This window comes from Salmo trutta, chromosome 14 (assembly GCF_901001165.1).
Source record: "Salmo trutta chromosome 14, fSalTru1.1, whole genome shotgun sequence".
NCBI lineage: Eukaryota > Metazoa > Chordata > Actinopteri > Salmoniformes > Salmonidae > Salmo > Salmo trutta.
The window spans coordinates 652,770-669,293 of NC_042970.1; the positions used below are offsets into that span (position 1 = coordinate 652,770).

General features: G+C 43.9%; 1 protein-coding gene across 1 annotated transcript in view; it reads right to left on the reverse strand.

Annotated features, from left to right (window-relative positions):
• LOC115207212 (plasma membrane calcium-transporting ATPase 2) overlaps positions 1-16,524 on the reverse strand; it is a gene marked incomplete in the record, with an annotated part of 205,447 nt that overhangs the window by 36,120 nt on the left and 152,803 nt on the right. Inside the window, 3 exon segments of the mRNA XM_029774185.1 lie at positions 1,874-2,108; positions 2,924-3,030; positions 4,405-4,539. Of these exon segments, the coding sequence (XP_029630045.1) occupies positions 1,874-2,108; positions 2,924-3,030; positions 4,405-4,539 (477 nt within the window).

The window sequence follows — 16,524 nt, forward strand, 5'->3', positions numbered from 1 at the left end:
CCCTGGCTTCACCCCTGTCTGCACTCACCTCTCCCAAGGTTCCGTTCACGTGGTCCCCAGCTGCTGACCGGGCATTCCGGGAACTATGATGTGGTGAATTGTGAGCTTCTCTCAGTGAAGATGACATTGGAGGAGTGGAGGCACTGGCTGGAGGGGGCAGAACATCCATTCATTGTGTGGACCAACCACAAGAACCTGGAATAACAAGCGTCTCAATTTCAGGCAAGCTAGGTGGGCTCTGCTCTTCACCTGGTTCAACTTCTCTCTCTCCCACCGACCAGGATCCAAGAACATCAAGCCGGATGCGCTGTCATGCCGCTATAGCCCCGCGGCTACATCCTCGGACCCCGAGACCATCCTTCCCACCCCATGTCTGGCGAAGGCACTCAGCTGGGGAATAAGGAAGCGGGTCCGTGAAGCGCAGAGTTCCCAGCCGAACCCCGGGGGGCAGATAACCAGATGTTTGTGCCTGACGCTGTCAACTCCTCGGTCCTGGAGTGGGCCCACTCCTCCAGGATTGCCTGCCACCAGGGCTCCGATCGGTCCCTGGACTTTGTGCGACAATGCTTTTGGTGGCCTACCATGGTCCCGAACATCGCCGCCTGCACGGTCTGTGCGCAGAACAAGACTCCTCGGCAAGCTCCGGCTGGTCTTCTTCAACTACTGCCTGTCCCTCACCGTCCCTGGTCTCAAATATCCCTGGACTTCGTCCACGGGTCTTCCCTCGTCTGATGGCAACACCGCCATCCTGACAGTAGTGGATTGGTTTTCTAAAGCTGCCCACTTCATTCCTATCCCCAAGCTACCCTCTGTCAAAGAGACGGCCCAGCTCATGGTGCAGCACGTCTACCGGATCCATGGATTCCCAGTGGACATGATTGAATACTCCCGCAACACCCTTCCTTGCTCTGCCACGGGTCTCTCGCCCTTTGAGTGTTCCCTGGGCTATCAGCCCCCACTCTTCTCTGAGCAAGAGGTCAGCATACCTTTGGCCCAGATGTCTGTCCACCGCTGTCATCGTACCTGGAAGCCTGGTCGGCCCTTCTCAAGACCACCTCCAGGTTTTGACAACAAGCAGACTGCCACCAGACCCCGGCTTCCCGGTATCGTCTCGGGCAGAAGGTATGGCTGTCCAACTGGGATCTACCTGCAAACTTTCCCCCCATTTTATCGGCCCTTTCCCCATCTCCGAGGTAATTAGCCCCTCTGCTGTTTGTCTTCTGTTGCCCCATACCCTCTGTATACATCCCACTTTTCATGTGTCTAAAATCAAATCCATTTCTCACAGAAAGGAGGAGTAGTAATATACAGAGTAGTAGTATAATGGAGTATAGTATAACGGAGGTGGAGTAGCATAATGGAGTAGTAGTAGTAGTATATTGGAGTAGTAGTCGCTGTCTCAGAGGCTCCCTTGCTGTACATCCTGAAGCTGCCGTCTGATAGTATAATGGAGTAGTAGTATAACGGAGTAGTAGTATAACGGAGGAGTAGTAGTATAATGGAGTAGTAGGAGTAGTATGACGGAGTAGTAGTATAATGGAGTAGTAGTAGTATAATTGAGTAGTAGTAGTCTCAGAGGCTCCCTTGCTGTACATCCTGAAGCTGCCGTCTGATAGTATAACGGAGTAGTAGTATAACGGCTGTGCAGTGGCTTCAAAACAGTGCCCCATTTCCGTCATCTAGGGCTACTACATATCATTGGGTCAGACGGGATCTTCTATGCGACCATGCAGACAACTGTCAGCTCACTGACACACACATACAGCCCACCCACCCACGCGCACACACACACACACACACACACACACACACACACACACACACACACACACACACACACACACACACACACACACACACACACATAGCCTACCTCTGGTCTGACGGGGTCCTCTATCCCGACCACACAGACGGCTGTCAGCTCATTGAGGATGTCGTTCTCGTCGTCCCAGAGGGGTTCTGGGTTGGCAGGGAAGTCACGGTACGCCACGCAGATGGTCCGCAGCCCGTCACACGCCATCGGCTCGATCACCTTCTTCATCATCTCGTCTTTATCCCTGGGACGGAACACCCGCGGCTCACCTTCCTGGTTCAGGATCTTAGTGCACCTGGGGGAGGGGGGGGGACAGGGGGGGGGGGGGGGTGGAGGGGAGGGGCAAAGTTCAGAGGTTAGTGTTTAGGGTAATGTCCTCGTTAATGTCAATCCCGAGTTTTAAGTGCCACAATACAAAAACAAGCACAGCTTAAAGCGTTGACTTGATCAGTGACGAACATCATAAATTCAGCGTTTGTAGCTGCAATCAATCCCCCTGAATCAACCCCCCAGCTCCTTAGGGCCTCTGCTAAGGAGATCTGAGAGGATTGTATCCCATGTCAGATCTCTACTAGTGCATAGAGTGTAGAGGGTAGAGGCTAGGGCGGTAGAGTCTAGAGGGTAGAGTCTAGAGGGTAGAGGCTAGGGGGGTAGAGACTAGGGGGGTAGAGTCTTGAGTGTAGAAGCTTGAGGGGTAGAGGCTAGGGGGGTAGAGGGTAGAGGCTAGAGGGGTAGAGAGTAGGGGGGTAGAAGCTAGAGCCTAGAGGGTAGAGGCTAGAGGGGTAGAGAGTAGGGGGGTAGAAGCTAGAGCCTAGAGGGTAGAGGCTAGAGGGGTAGAGAGTAGGGGGGTAGAAGCTAGAGCCTAGAGGGTAGAGGCTAGAGGGGTAGAGAGTAGGGGGGTAGAAGCTAGAGCCTAGAGGGTAGAGACTAGAGGGGTAGAGAGTAGGGGGGTAGAGGCTAAGGGGGTAGAGGACAGAGGGGTAGAGGCTAGAGACTAGAGGGTAGAGGCTAGAGGCTAGGGGGTAGAGGCTGGGGGCTGCTTTCCTTTCTGGATACAGAGCTGGAAACTGAAGACATCTATGGAATCACATCCAGCTGTGAACCACTCACTTCTTCAGGACGATCTCAGAGGCTCCCTTGCTGTACATCCTGAAGCTGCCGTCTGATAGTTTGATGACAGTGGACATGGACTTCCTGGCCGAGTTGAAGGTGTATACCTGGTACAATCAGAATTACAATTCAGAATAAGAATTAGAGACAGAATTAGAGGCAGAATTAGACAGAATTAGAATTAGAGACAGAATAAGAATTAGAGACATAAAAAGTATTAGAGACAGAATTAGAATTAGAGACAGAATAAGAATTAGAGACAGAATTAGAGACAGAATAAGAATTACAGACAGAATAAGAATTACAGACAGAATAAGAATTAGAGACAGAATTTGAATTAGAGACAGAATTAGAATTAGAGACAGAATTAGAACTAGAGACAGAATTGGGATTAGAGACAGAATTAGAGACAGAATTAGAATTAGAGACAGAATTAGAGACATAATTAGAGACAGAATTAGATTTAGAGACAGAATTAGAGACAGAATTAGAGACAGAATTAGATTTAGAGACAGAATTAGAATTAGAGACAGAATTAGAGACAGAATTAGAGACAGAATTATAATTAGAGACAGAATTAGAGACAGAATTATAATTAGAGACAGAATTAGAGACAGAATTAGATTGAGACAGAATTAGAATTAGAGACAGAATAAGACTTAGAGACAGAATTAGAGACAGAATTAGAGACAGATTTAGAGACATAATTAGTGACAGAATTAGAATTAGAGAGAATTAGAATTAGAGACAGAATTAGAGACAGAATTAGTATTAGAGACAGAATAAGAATTAGAGACAGAATTAGAGACAGAATTAGAATTAGAGACAGAATTAGAATTAGAGACAGAATTAGTATTAGAGACAGAATAAGAATTAGAATTAGAGACAGAATTAGAATTAGAGACAGAATTAGAATTAGAGACAGAATTAGAATTAGAGACAGAATTAGAGACAGAATTAGAGACAGAATAAGAATTAGAGACATAAAAAGTATTAGAGACATAATTAGAATTAGAGACAGAATAAGAATTACAGACAGAATAAGAATTAGAGACAGAATTAGAATTAGAGACAGAGTTAGAACTAGAGACAGAATTAGAATTAGAGACAGAATTGGCTTTAGAGACAGAATTAGAGACATAATTAGAATTAGAGACAGATTTAGAGACAGAATTAGAATTAGAGACAGAATTAGAGACAGAATTAGAGACAGAATTAGAATTAGAGACAGAATTAGAGACAGAATTAGAGACAGAATTATAATTAGATTGAGACAGAATTAGAATTAGAGACAGAATTAGAGACAGATTTAGAGACAGAATTAGTGACAGAATTAGAATTAGAGACAGAATTAGAATTAGAGACAGAATTAGAGACAGAATTAGAATTAGAGACAGAATTAGAGACAACTTTATATAAATAAAAAACATAAACATCACCACCATCACCACAAATAACCTAAACAATAATGGTGTGTAGACCTTGTAGAGTTTCTCCTCTGGGATCTGGTTGCGGATGGGCTGATAGTCCCTCTTCAGGTCCAGCACCAGGCCCAGCAGGCCACACTCTGTCTTGTTGCCCACTTGCATGGGCAGACCACCCTCCTTGGTGGCAGGCTGGGGAGATGGAGAGAGAGAGCGATACAGAACCATGGGGTGAGAAGTCAAAGTGTGTGTTTGAGATTGACTACATTGTGAGGCTCCTCAGAGGAGTCAATTTCAGAAAGAAATTGTAAATAATGAAACATTAAAAACGTTACGTCACCAAATAATGGATTAAAACACTGTTTTGCATCGAAGGTAAACAGTAGCCTCAACAGCACTCTGTAGGGTAGCACTGTGGTGTAGCCGGAGGACAGCTAGCTTCCATCCTCCTCTGGGTACATTGACTTTAATACAAAACCTAGGAGACTCGTAGACCTCAGCCCCTTCCATAGGCCTACATGGTAATTGTGACCACTTCCGGAGGACGTCCTCCAACCATTCAAAGCTTTTGCATTATGAACTGACATGTTGTCCATCCAATCATAGGATTAGGATCAGAGAATGAACCTAGAGTGGTGAATGGGGGTTCTATGTGTTGAGAAGCTTGGTGAGTTGGTGACATATTGGATAGAGATTGTGATAGTTCAGCATTTTTAGGATATTATTTAATTCAAATTAGTTTCTTCAAACTACAAGAGACGGAGGAGTTAGATTTTATAGTGTTTTCTTGGTTTTAGAGTTTCTTTTTTGTGTGGAGTTACTGCAATTTATTTCAATTTGCCTTGTTAACTTTTGTAGCAAGTGCTAACGTTAGCTAGCTACCAGATTGCAGTTCTCCAAAATGGCTAGCTAACGCTAACAACAATGTAGTGGATGTTTGCTGAAGAACCCCTTTCATTGCCCACATCAGATTCAAGGTTCTTGGAAAAAGCATTGATCATGTAATGAAGAAAGGTCTATGTATTCAAACTAATATTAGAAGAACAAAAACACCTCAGAGATATGGCGGATGTCACAGTGTTGAGACTGGATGTCACAGTGTTGAGACTAGATGTCACAGTGTTGAGACTGGATGTCACAGTGTTGAGACTGGATGTCACAGTGTTGAGACTGGATGTCACAGTGTTGAGACTAGATGTCACAGTGTTGAGACTGGATGTCGTAGTGTTGAGACTGGATGTCGTAGTGTTGAGACTGGATGTCACAGTGTTGAGACTGGATGTCACAGTGTTGAGACTGGATGTCAGTGTTGAGACTGGATGTCGTAGTGTAAATGCACTATGTCCCTGTCCACTATCATCAATCAGTAATGATAGACAGCTACTCTGTCTGCACAGCTTCACAGACAACCACCACAGCAGGAATGTCTTTCCACTATCATCAACCAGTGGCGCAGCAGTCTAAGGCACTGCATCTCAGTGCTAGATGCGTCATTACAGACCCTGGTTCGATTCCAGGCTGTATCACAACCGGCTGTGATTGGGAGTCCCATACGGCGGCGCACAGTTGGCCCAGCGTCGTCTGGGTTTGGCCGGTGTAGGCCGTCATTGTAAACAGGATGTTGTTCTTAAACTGATTTGCAAATTAAATCAAATTGCCTAGTTAAATAAAGGTTAAATAAAAATACATTAATAAAATCTGTCCGTACAGCTTCCCAGACAACCACCGCAGCAGGAATGATTCAAAATCAGCTTCCCAGACAACCACCGCAGTAGGAATGATTCAAAATCAGCTTCCCAGACAACCACCGCAGCAGGAATGATTCAAAATCAGCTTTCCCAAGGCAAAGAAGGATGGATATGCAGTGAAGCCTGAAGACAGACAAAAGAAGGGGGGATTTACTGTGAAGTCTGAAGACAGACAAAAGAAGAGGGGGATTTACTGTGAAGTCTGAAGACAGACAAAAGAAGGGGGGGATTTACTGTGAAGTCTGAAGACAGACAAAAGAAGAGGGGGATTTATTATTCAAAAACATTACAGGCTATGTAGACAGGCTCCTGGATCTCCTCTTCAACGAGGTCACCCTTGATCCAGCGACGTATGTGGGGCAGCTGTGCTAGCTGTTCATCCCTGGACCCCTGTCTGTCCAGTGAGAGAGGCCTGATCTGTCCATCCCAGGACCCCTGTCTGCCCAGTGAGAGAGGCCTGATCTGTCCATCCCAGGACCCCTGTCTGTCCAGTGAGAGAGGCCTGATCTGTCCATCCCAGGACCCCTGTCTGCCCAGTGAGAGAGGCCTGATCTGTTCATCCCAGGACCCCTGTATGTCCAGTGAGAGAGGCCTGATCTGTTCATCTCAGGACCCCTGTCTGCCTGACAAGGAGGAGGCCATAGCTGGATATGTCTCCCTCTTCAATCTAGGAGTGACTGAAGCCAAGTGGGTGACTGATGCCTGTTTCATTGAAGTGGGGTACATGGGTCCCCCTCCTATCCCGCTTCCATCCCCATCAATCTCTGCAGTTGGTTACAGTCCCTAAAACCTAAGTAATTCACTTTTACGTGATATAATATCACATTTTGTTACTTTGTACTGTTTTTTTTCAAGCATTTGGACGGGAGATGAGTTTTACAAATTGTTTGAACTATGTCTCACCATTATTTCCGGCTATTCTGGCCGCTTGTAAATGATTAATTAAATGTCTGAAGCTCCGGACAGGGGATCTGTCACCAGAAGCTCCGGAATGGGAATGCACACTGGAGGCCTGATGTGTGGGGCTGGCACAGGTGGCGCCAGACCGGGAACACGCACCTCAGGGCGAGTGCGGGGAGCAGGAACAAGACACACCGGACTGGAGAGACTCACTGGAGGCCTAGTGCGTGGAGCCGGGACAGGTGGCACCGGACTACAAACACGCACCTCAGGGAGAGTGCGAGGAGGTGACACAGGACATGCCTGACTGGGAACACGCACTTCAGGGAGAGTACGAGGAGGTGACACAGGACGTACTGGGCTGTGAAGGCGCACTGAAGACCTGGTGTGTATAGCCGGCCTCAATTGTACAGGAACTTTAACACACTTCTCAGGACGAGTACGGGAAGCTGACGGCTAACACGCTCCTCAGGGAAAATGCTGTACATACTACGCCAAACCAACAGCTCTCTCTCATCACCCCCCTCAACTATCTCACAATACTCCTCGCTCAGTCTCTCCCAATATTCTTCTTCGCTCTCAGACTCACCCCTCGGTTTCGCCGACCAACCCGTGTGCCACCACAAAAAAATATTTTTAGGTGGGCTTGTGTCGTGGCCGCGAACCCTGTCCTTCCTTCACCGCTTGCGTCTCCCGCCATGGAAGGCGATCCTGTCCTGCCTGGATTTCCTCCCAAGTCTGTTCCCCACTCCTGGTCACGCTGCTTGGTCCTGTGTTGTGGTGGGAGATTCTGTCACGGCTGTCGTATGATGAATGGGACCAAGGCGCAGCGTGTGTATCGTTCCACATTTTATTTTAACTGTGAAACTATGCAAGACACAAATAAACTGCTAAACAAAATAACAAACCGTGACGAAGAGATGAAAACATACACTACCTCAAAATAATCTCCCACAAACCCAGGTGGGAAAAACATATACTTAAATATGATCCCCAATTAGAGACAACGATGACCAGCTGCCTCTAATTGGAGATCATCCCCCCCAAAAAAAACATAGAAAAACAGAAACTAAAACTGAAAATTTAAACTAGACAAAACCCCGTCACGCCCTGACCTACTCTACCATAGAAAACAAAAGCTTCTATGGTCAGGATGTGACAGTTCTCTTGTTTTCATGTACATTCCCTTATGTCTAAGCTTCTAAGATGTCCCAGGCTTTGCTAATTCATGTGAAGAAGTGTATCAGTGAACTGTATTCTGTAAGTAGTGACACAACAGTAGAAATGCATTTGTCTATTGCTGCTGTTTGTTTGATATCTAACAGTCCACGATCAGCTCTGTTGACGTAATAAACACATTTAGCAGAGATAAAAATGGGGTGAGGTATATTATTTAGGGACGGATTGACATGTGACCCATTGTTTTACCTGGTCGTCAATGACATGTGGCAACAAGCACAAGGGGCATTTCAAAGAGCTGTCAGTCAAGACGAGCTCATGAATATAAGCTCACTGCCCACTCAGACTGTTCTTTCAGGCTTCCTGATAGAGATTAGAAAGAAAGAAAGAAAAAAAAAGGTACATTTTTTATTTTTTTATTCTGAGTATTTTAATAGAGTAAAACAATATAATGGGTCATGTTTTGGTCATTCAAGGGATATTTTTAACTTGGAAATAAAATGACTGTGTGGGACATTTAAATGAGTTGTGACCAGTATTCTGTGTGTAATATAAATACATTACTAAGATGGTATCTTGTCGGTCGTTACAGTAATAAGGAGTATTTCACATTTATATTAACCACATCGTCTGATTATTTGTCTCTCCTGAAGTTAAACCCATCAAGTGATATATTTTAAACTGTCTGTCATTGAAAAAAAACCATGCTATGATTAGAAGAACAAAACTTCTCTCTTTCATAATTTCCTATAAACAATTAAAAGCTAAATTTACCAAAATGTTTGAAAAATGTATATTTATTGTTTTGTAAAGAAACACTGTTATTACTGCACCATCTTACAAGTGTATTGGTTTGGTGGCTACTGGCTCTTGACCTCAATACTGCAGCATCCTACCATTTCTTGTGGTTCAATGCTTTAAATTTGGAGATTTGTAGTGGAGATTTGTAGTGGAGATTTGTAGTGGAGATTTGTAGTGGAGATTTGTAGTGGAGATTTGTAGTAGAGTGAAAATGGTGCCGGTAGGTTGCTTACCTTCATTTTACAGTACAGAGGTTAGTTTTCAATGTGAAGGGCAAGTACTCAAACAGTAGAAAATGTCATTTTGCATCGTGTTGGTCAACACAGGGCCACTTCAGCCACTCAGCGTGTGAGAACGGTTATGTTGGTATCTGGGTTTAATAACAGCGTAGCTGTTATGTAGCTAGCTATGACAAGGACAAGAGACAGCAGCACATACTGTCCTCTCCAATGCTGTCACAGTACCTCTTCGGATTGAGCTCTACTTCTGCAGAGCCTCACTGTGTGTGTGTGTGTGCGTGTGCGTGTGCGTGTGTGTGTGTGTGGAGGACTCAGAGAGGATACATCAAAACACTGTGATTGTAATGTGAAGATGAGGCTCCTGGTTCTATCATCAGCAGTACTGTCTATCACTGAGAAGGCGCTGTCAAAGATGACACAGTCCTCTGCATAGTGTTGAAACTATCTATCAGCCTCCATGATCCTCTGTCTGTCTCAAAATAATAATTATTCGTATTAGTTGCCTTAGCCGTCTAAAAATAATTTCAAAAGCTTGCTAACGCGTGAACAGTATAATTGTTGTTTTATGTCTGTATCTCTGTAATGTTTCTGGATCTACAGTATGTTACTGTATATGTACAGTATCTATGCAAAACAATAAGGACCACAATGGAAATAAGTCCCCGATTTTATTGTGCAATCCCATGTCATGTTTTAAAACGGTGTACATACTGTATGGGGTATTTATATATATATGGCCGTGTGGAGCTACGAGTGACGGGATAGGCCGTCATTGTAAATAACAATTTGTTTTTAACTGACTTGCCTAGTTAAATAAAGGTTCTAGAATGAAGGTTCTAGAATGAAGGTTCTAGAATGAAGGTTCTAGAATGAAGTTTCTAGAAAGAAGGTTCTAGAATGAGTGTTAGAATTCGGTAGAGTGTCTGTGCGTGGGTAGACTCTACAATGACTGTGTGCCTCCTAATATGGACATCCAAGTCTGTTCCTGTACATCTTTATTTGAAAATGTTCAAACAAGCATGTAGGATCCTGTTGACGGTTAGAGACACGGGCGTGCAGCCAGCCTAAGGACGCAGTATTATATAAAGAGAGAAATGAACATTTCAATAAGGCTTGGGTTCACCTCATTTTTAAAATGTGTCTTTCTACTCTGGCTTGTCGTGGGGAGAATGGAGTGAAGGGTAACGGTCCATATCACACCATTGGTGCTGTCTGACAACTTAATGGTATATACAGTACCAGTCAAAAGTTTGGACACACCGACTCATTCAAAGGTTTTTCTTTATTTTTTACTATTTTCTACATTGTAGAATAATAGTGAAGACATCAAAACTATTAAATAACACATATGGAATCATGTAGTAACCCCCAAAAAAGTGCTAAACAAATCAAAATATATTTTATATTTGAGATTCTTCAAAGTAGCCACCCTTTGCCTTGATGACAGCTTTGCACACTACCCGCCCTCCAGCACACCTACAGCACCCGATGTCACAGAAAGGCCAAAAAGATAATTAATGACATCAACCAGCCGAGCCACTGCCTGTTCACCCCACTATCATCCAGAAGGTGAGGTCAGTACAGGTGCATCAAAGCTGGGACCGAGAGACTGAAAAACAGCTTCAATCTCAAGGCCATCGGAATGTTAAACAGCCATCACTAGCAAATTAGAGGCTGCTGCCTATAGGCATAGACTAGAAATCACTGGTCACTTTAAGGAATGGAACACTATTCACTTTAATAATGTTTACATATCTGGCATTCCTCATCTCATATGTATATTCTGTGTTCTACCCTATTCTACTGTATCTTAGTCTATGTATTACTAATCTCATATGTATATTCTGTGTTCTACCCTATTCTACTGTATCTTAGTCTATGTATTACTCATCTCATATGTATATACTGTGTTCTATCCTATTCTACTGTATCTTAATACATTCCGTTCTGACATCGCTCGTCCATATACACTACCGTACAAAAGTTTGGGGTCATTTCGAAATGTCCTTATTTTTGAAAGAAAAGCACATTTTTTTGTCCATTAAAATAACATCAAATTAATCAGAAATACAGTGTAGACATTTTTTATGTTGTAAATGATTATTGTAGCTTGAAACGGCAGATTTTTTATGGATATCTACATAGGTGTACAGAGGCCCATTATCAGCAAGCATCACTCCTGTGTTCCAATGGCACGTTGTGTTAGCTAATCCAAGTTTATAATTTTAAAAGGCTAATTGATCATAAGAAAACCCTTTTGTAATTATGTTAGCACAGCTGAAAATGGTTGTGCTGATTAAAGAAGCAATAAAACTGGCCTTCTTTCGACTAGTTTAGTATCTGGAGCATCAACATTTGTGGGTTCGATTACAGGCTCAAATGGCAAGAAACAAAGACTTTCTTCTGAACTCGTCAGTCTATTCTTGTCCTGAGAAATGAAGGCTATTCCATGCGAATAATTACCAAGAAGCTGAAGGTCTCGTACAACACTGTGTACCACTCCTTCACAGAACAGCGCAAACTGGCTCTAACCAGAATAGAAAGTGGAGTGGGAGGCCCCGGTGCACAACTGAGCAAGAGGACAAGTATATTAAAGTGTCTAGTTTGAGAAACAGATGCCTCACAAGTCCTCAACTGGCAGCTTCATTAAATAGTACCCGCAAAACACCAGTCTCAATGTCAACAGTGAAGAGGCGACTCCGGGATGCTGACCTTCTAAGCAGAGTTCCTCTGTCCAGTGTCTGTGTTCTTTTGTCCATCTTAATCTTTTCTTTTTACTGGCCAGTCTGAGATATCGCTTTTTCTTTGCAACTCTGCCTAGAAGGAATTTTACCATTCAAATTACTATAGCATTTTACCATATCATTTTACCATTCAAATTAGTATATAATTTTAACATTCAAATTACTATAGACTTTTCAGAAATACGTGACTCTACGAATGTATGAAAACATGAACACATATTTATGTTCTGTAGTCACACCTCTGTCACAGTCCAAGAGATTGTCACAAAATGGAAAGTAAATGCATCATATTCTATCCAAAAGGTGTATATGAATATATTTTAATAAGATTTGATGTTGCTAAAAATCTATGTCAGTTCCTTTTAAAACTATGATTTTAACATTTAAATGAATTGAGTTGGCTAGAAAACATCTTGTTCTAGTGAGTTCTGTTTTAATCCAACAACTGGTCATGCAAATATTTTTGACTAAATTATATTATTTTTTTTATGCTAATGAGCTAGCGCGATTATGATAGAGCACGTCACACATGTGGTTGACAATGTCTGATGTTCCCTCCTAAGCACCGTCCCCAACACAATTAGCCTGGGATCTAGACCACATGGTAATGGCCAGACAACAACACAATTAGCCTGGGATCTAGACCACATGGTAATGGCCAGACAACAACACAATTAGCCTGGGATCTAGAACATGTGGTAATGACCAGACAACAACACAATTAGCCTGGGATCTAGACCACATAGTAATGGCCAGACAACAACACAATTAGCCTGGGATCTAGACCACATGGTAATGGCCAGACAACAACACAATTAGCCTGGGATCTAGACCACATAGTAATGGCCAGACAACAACACAATTAGCCTGGGATCTAGACCACGTGGTAATGGCCAGACAACAACACAATTAGCCTGGGATCTAGACCACATAGTAATGGCCAGACAACAACACAATTAGCCTGGGATCTAGACCACATAGTAATGGCCAGACAACAACTCAATTAGCCTGGGATCTAGACCACATGGTAATGGCCAGACAACAACACAATTAGCTTGGGATCTAGAACATGTGGTAATGACCAGACAACAACACAATTAGCCTGGGATCTAGACCACATAGTAATGGCCAGACAACAACACAATTAACCTGGGATCTAGACCACATGGTAATGGCCAGACAACAACACAATTAGCCTGGGATCTAGACCACATAGTAATGGCGAGACAACAACACAATTAGCCTGGGATCTAGACCACGTGGTAATGGCCAGACAACAACACAATTAGCCTGGGATCTAGACCACATAGTAATGGCCAGACAACAACACAATTAGCCTGGGATCTAGACCACATAGTAATGGCCAGACAACAACACAATTAGCCTGGGATCTAGAACATGTGGTAATGGCCAGACAACAACACAATTAGCCTGGGATCTAGACCACATAGTAATGGCCAGGCAACAACACAATTAGCCTGGGATCTAGAACATGTGGTAATGGCCAGACAACAACACAATTAGCCTGGGATCTAGAACATGTGGTAATGACCAGACAACAACACAATTAGCCTGGGATCTAGACCACATAGTAATGGCCAGACAACAACACAATTAGCCTGGGATCTAGACCACATGGTAATGGCCAGACAACAACACAATTAGCCTGGGATCTAGACCACATAGTAATGGCCAGACAACAACACAATTAGCCTGGGATCTAGACCACGTGGTAATGGCCAGACAACAACACAATTAGCCTGGGATCTAGACCACATAGTAATGGCCAGACAACAACACAATTAGCCTGGGATCTAGACCACATAGTAATGGCCAGACAACAACTCAATTAGCCTGGGATCTAGACCACATGGTAATGGCCAGACAACAACACAATTAGCTTGGGATCTAGAACATGTGGTAATGACCAGACAACAACACAATTAGCCTGGGATCTAGACCACATAGTAATGGCCAGACAACAACACAATTAACCTGGGATCTAGACCACATGGTAATGGCCAGACAACAACACAATTAGCCTGGGATCTAGACCACATAGTAATGGCGAGACAACAACACAATTAGCCTGGGATCTAGACCACGTGGTAATGGCCAGACAACAACACAATTAGCCTGGGATCTAGACCACATAGTAATGGCCAGACAACAACACAATTAGCCTGGGATCTAGACCACATAGTAATGGCCAGACAACAACACAATTAGCCTGGGATCTAGAACATGTGGTAATGGCCAGACAACAACACAATTAGCCTGGGATCTAGACCACATAGTAATGGCCAGGCAACAACACAATTAGCCTGGGATCTAGAACATGTGGTAATGGCCAGACAACAACACAATTAGGCTGGGATCTAGACCACATAGTAATGGCCAGAGAACAACACAATTAGGCTGGGATCTAGACCACATGGTAATGGCCAGACAACAACACAATTAGGCTGGGATCTAGACCACATAGTAATGGCCAGGCAACAACACAATTAGCCTGGGATCTAGAACATGTGGTAATGGCCAGACAACAACACAATTAGCCTGGGATCTAGACCACATAGTAATGGCCAGGCAACAACACAATTAGGCTGGGATCTAGACCACATAGTAATGGCCAGTCAACAACACAATTAGGCTGGGATCTAGACCACATGGTAATGGCCAGACAACAACACAATTAGCCTGGGATCTAGACCACATAGTAATGGCCAGGCAACAACACAATTAGGCTGGGATCTAGACCACATGGTAATGGCCAGACAACAACACAATTAGGCTGGGATCTAGACCACATAGTAATGGCCAGGCAACAACACAATTAGGCTGGGATCTAGACCACGTGGTAATGGCCAGGCAACAACACAATTAGCCTGGGATCTAGACCACGTGGTAATGGCCAGACAACAACACAATTAGCCTGGGATCTAGACCACATAGTAATGGCCAGACAACAACACAATTAGGCTGGGATCTAGACCACATGGTAATGGCCAGACAACAACACAATTAGGCTGGGATCTAGACCACATAGTAATGGCCAGGCAACAACACAATTAGGCTGGGATCTAGACCACATAGTAATGGCCAACTTTCTCTTTCCACTACTAACAAGAAAAGGACTAATGACATGATATCAATGACGTATCCCTCTTTAGGTGATCTGTTAGTCTGCCCTCTCTCAGTCTGATTCCACAATGCTCTACCTTTGACACAGTCCTGTCTGGTAAGAATGTTCTGTTGTCACACCGCTGACACAGTCCTGTCTGGTATGAATGTTCTGTTGTCACACCGCTGACACAGTCCTGTCTGGTATGAATGTTCTGTAGTCACACCGCTGACACAGTCCTGTCTGGTATGAATGTTCTGTTGTCACACCGCTGACACAGTCCTGTCTGGTATGAATGTTCTGTTGTCACACCGCTGACACAGTCCTGTCTATCCATGTAGTCATCAATGATTCAGCCTGGCCTAGGAGACTACATTATTACAGCATTTGAGTTGGCTGCTCCAGCCACTCTGTCCTGTCTAGCCATTGACCCCTGAGGTCAGAGCAGGTGGGAACCAGGAGTCAGCCTGAGGCCAGGCTCAGAGTTGTAACAGAGTTCAGAATACAAAACTAACACAATAAGAGTCAGGATATCAATCATCACCTCTGACCCCCTAACAGTAAACCTCAGGTTCTATTTAACCTCTGACCCCCTAACAGTAAACCTCAGGTTCTATTTAACCTCTGACCCCCTAACAGTAAACCTCAGGTTCTATTTAACCTCTGACCCCCTAACAGTAAACCTCAGGTTCTATTTAACCTCTGACCCCCTAACAGTAAACCTCAGGTTCTATTTAACCTCTGACCCCCTAACAGTAAACCTCAGGTTCTATTTAACCTCTGACCCCCTAACAGTAAACCTTAGGCTCTATTTAACCTCTGACCCCCTAACAGTAAACCTCAGGTTCCATTTCACCTCTGACCCCCTAACAGTAAACCTCAGGCTCTATTTCAGATGGCTCATACTGACGATAATCATCACCTTTGACCTCTGATGGATTTAGTGCACTATATAGGGAATAGGGTTACACCTCATTCCTACACAGAAGTATACAGGACATGTAAAAGTAGGACAACTTCCTGCGTTGAGAAAAAGGAAGATGTATCTCAGGATACTATACTGTATTTCCTCAGTTAGTGGGAGGGATTTGGGACGAGGAAATTATTTATAAACGTTCTCTACATATCAATTCCCCAAACCCACAAAACTTTTTCAGACATAATTTCAGGCAATTTTTGAAGGTGGTTTAGAAGGCAGAGAGAGAGAGAGAGTCTCTATCATGTGATGACTCAGTCCACACCAGTGATTACATAATATCCTCTCATAAAGACAGTCCTACTGGTGCTATGCAGGCTGGGGAAAGCAGAGGCTTCTGGGGGATGTAGTTCTAACAGAACAACAGAGGCCTCTGTGGTACGGAGTCATCTTGGTTTCTGGGCGGCTGTGGGAAGCAAGGGTTTCTGGGGAATGGAGTTGGATGAAGGAACAGAATAAGAGTTCT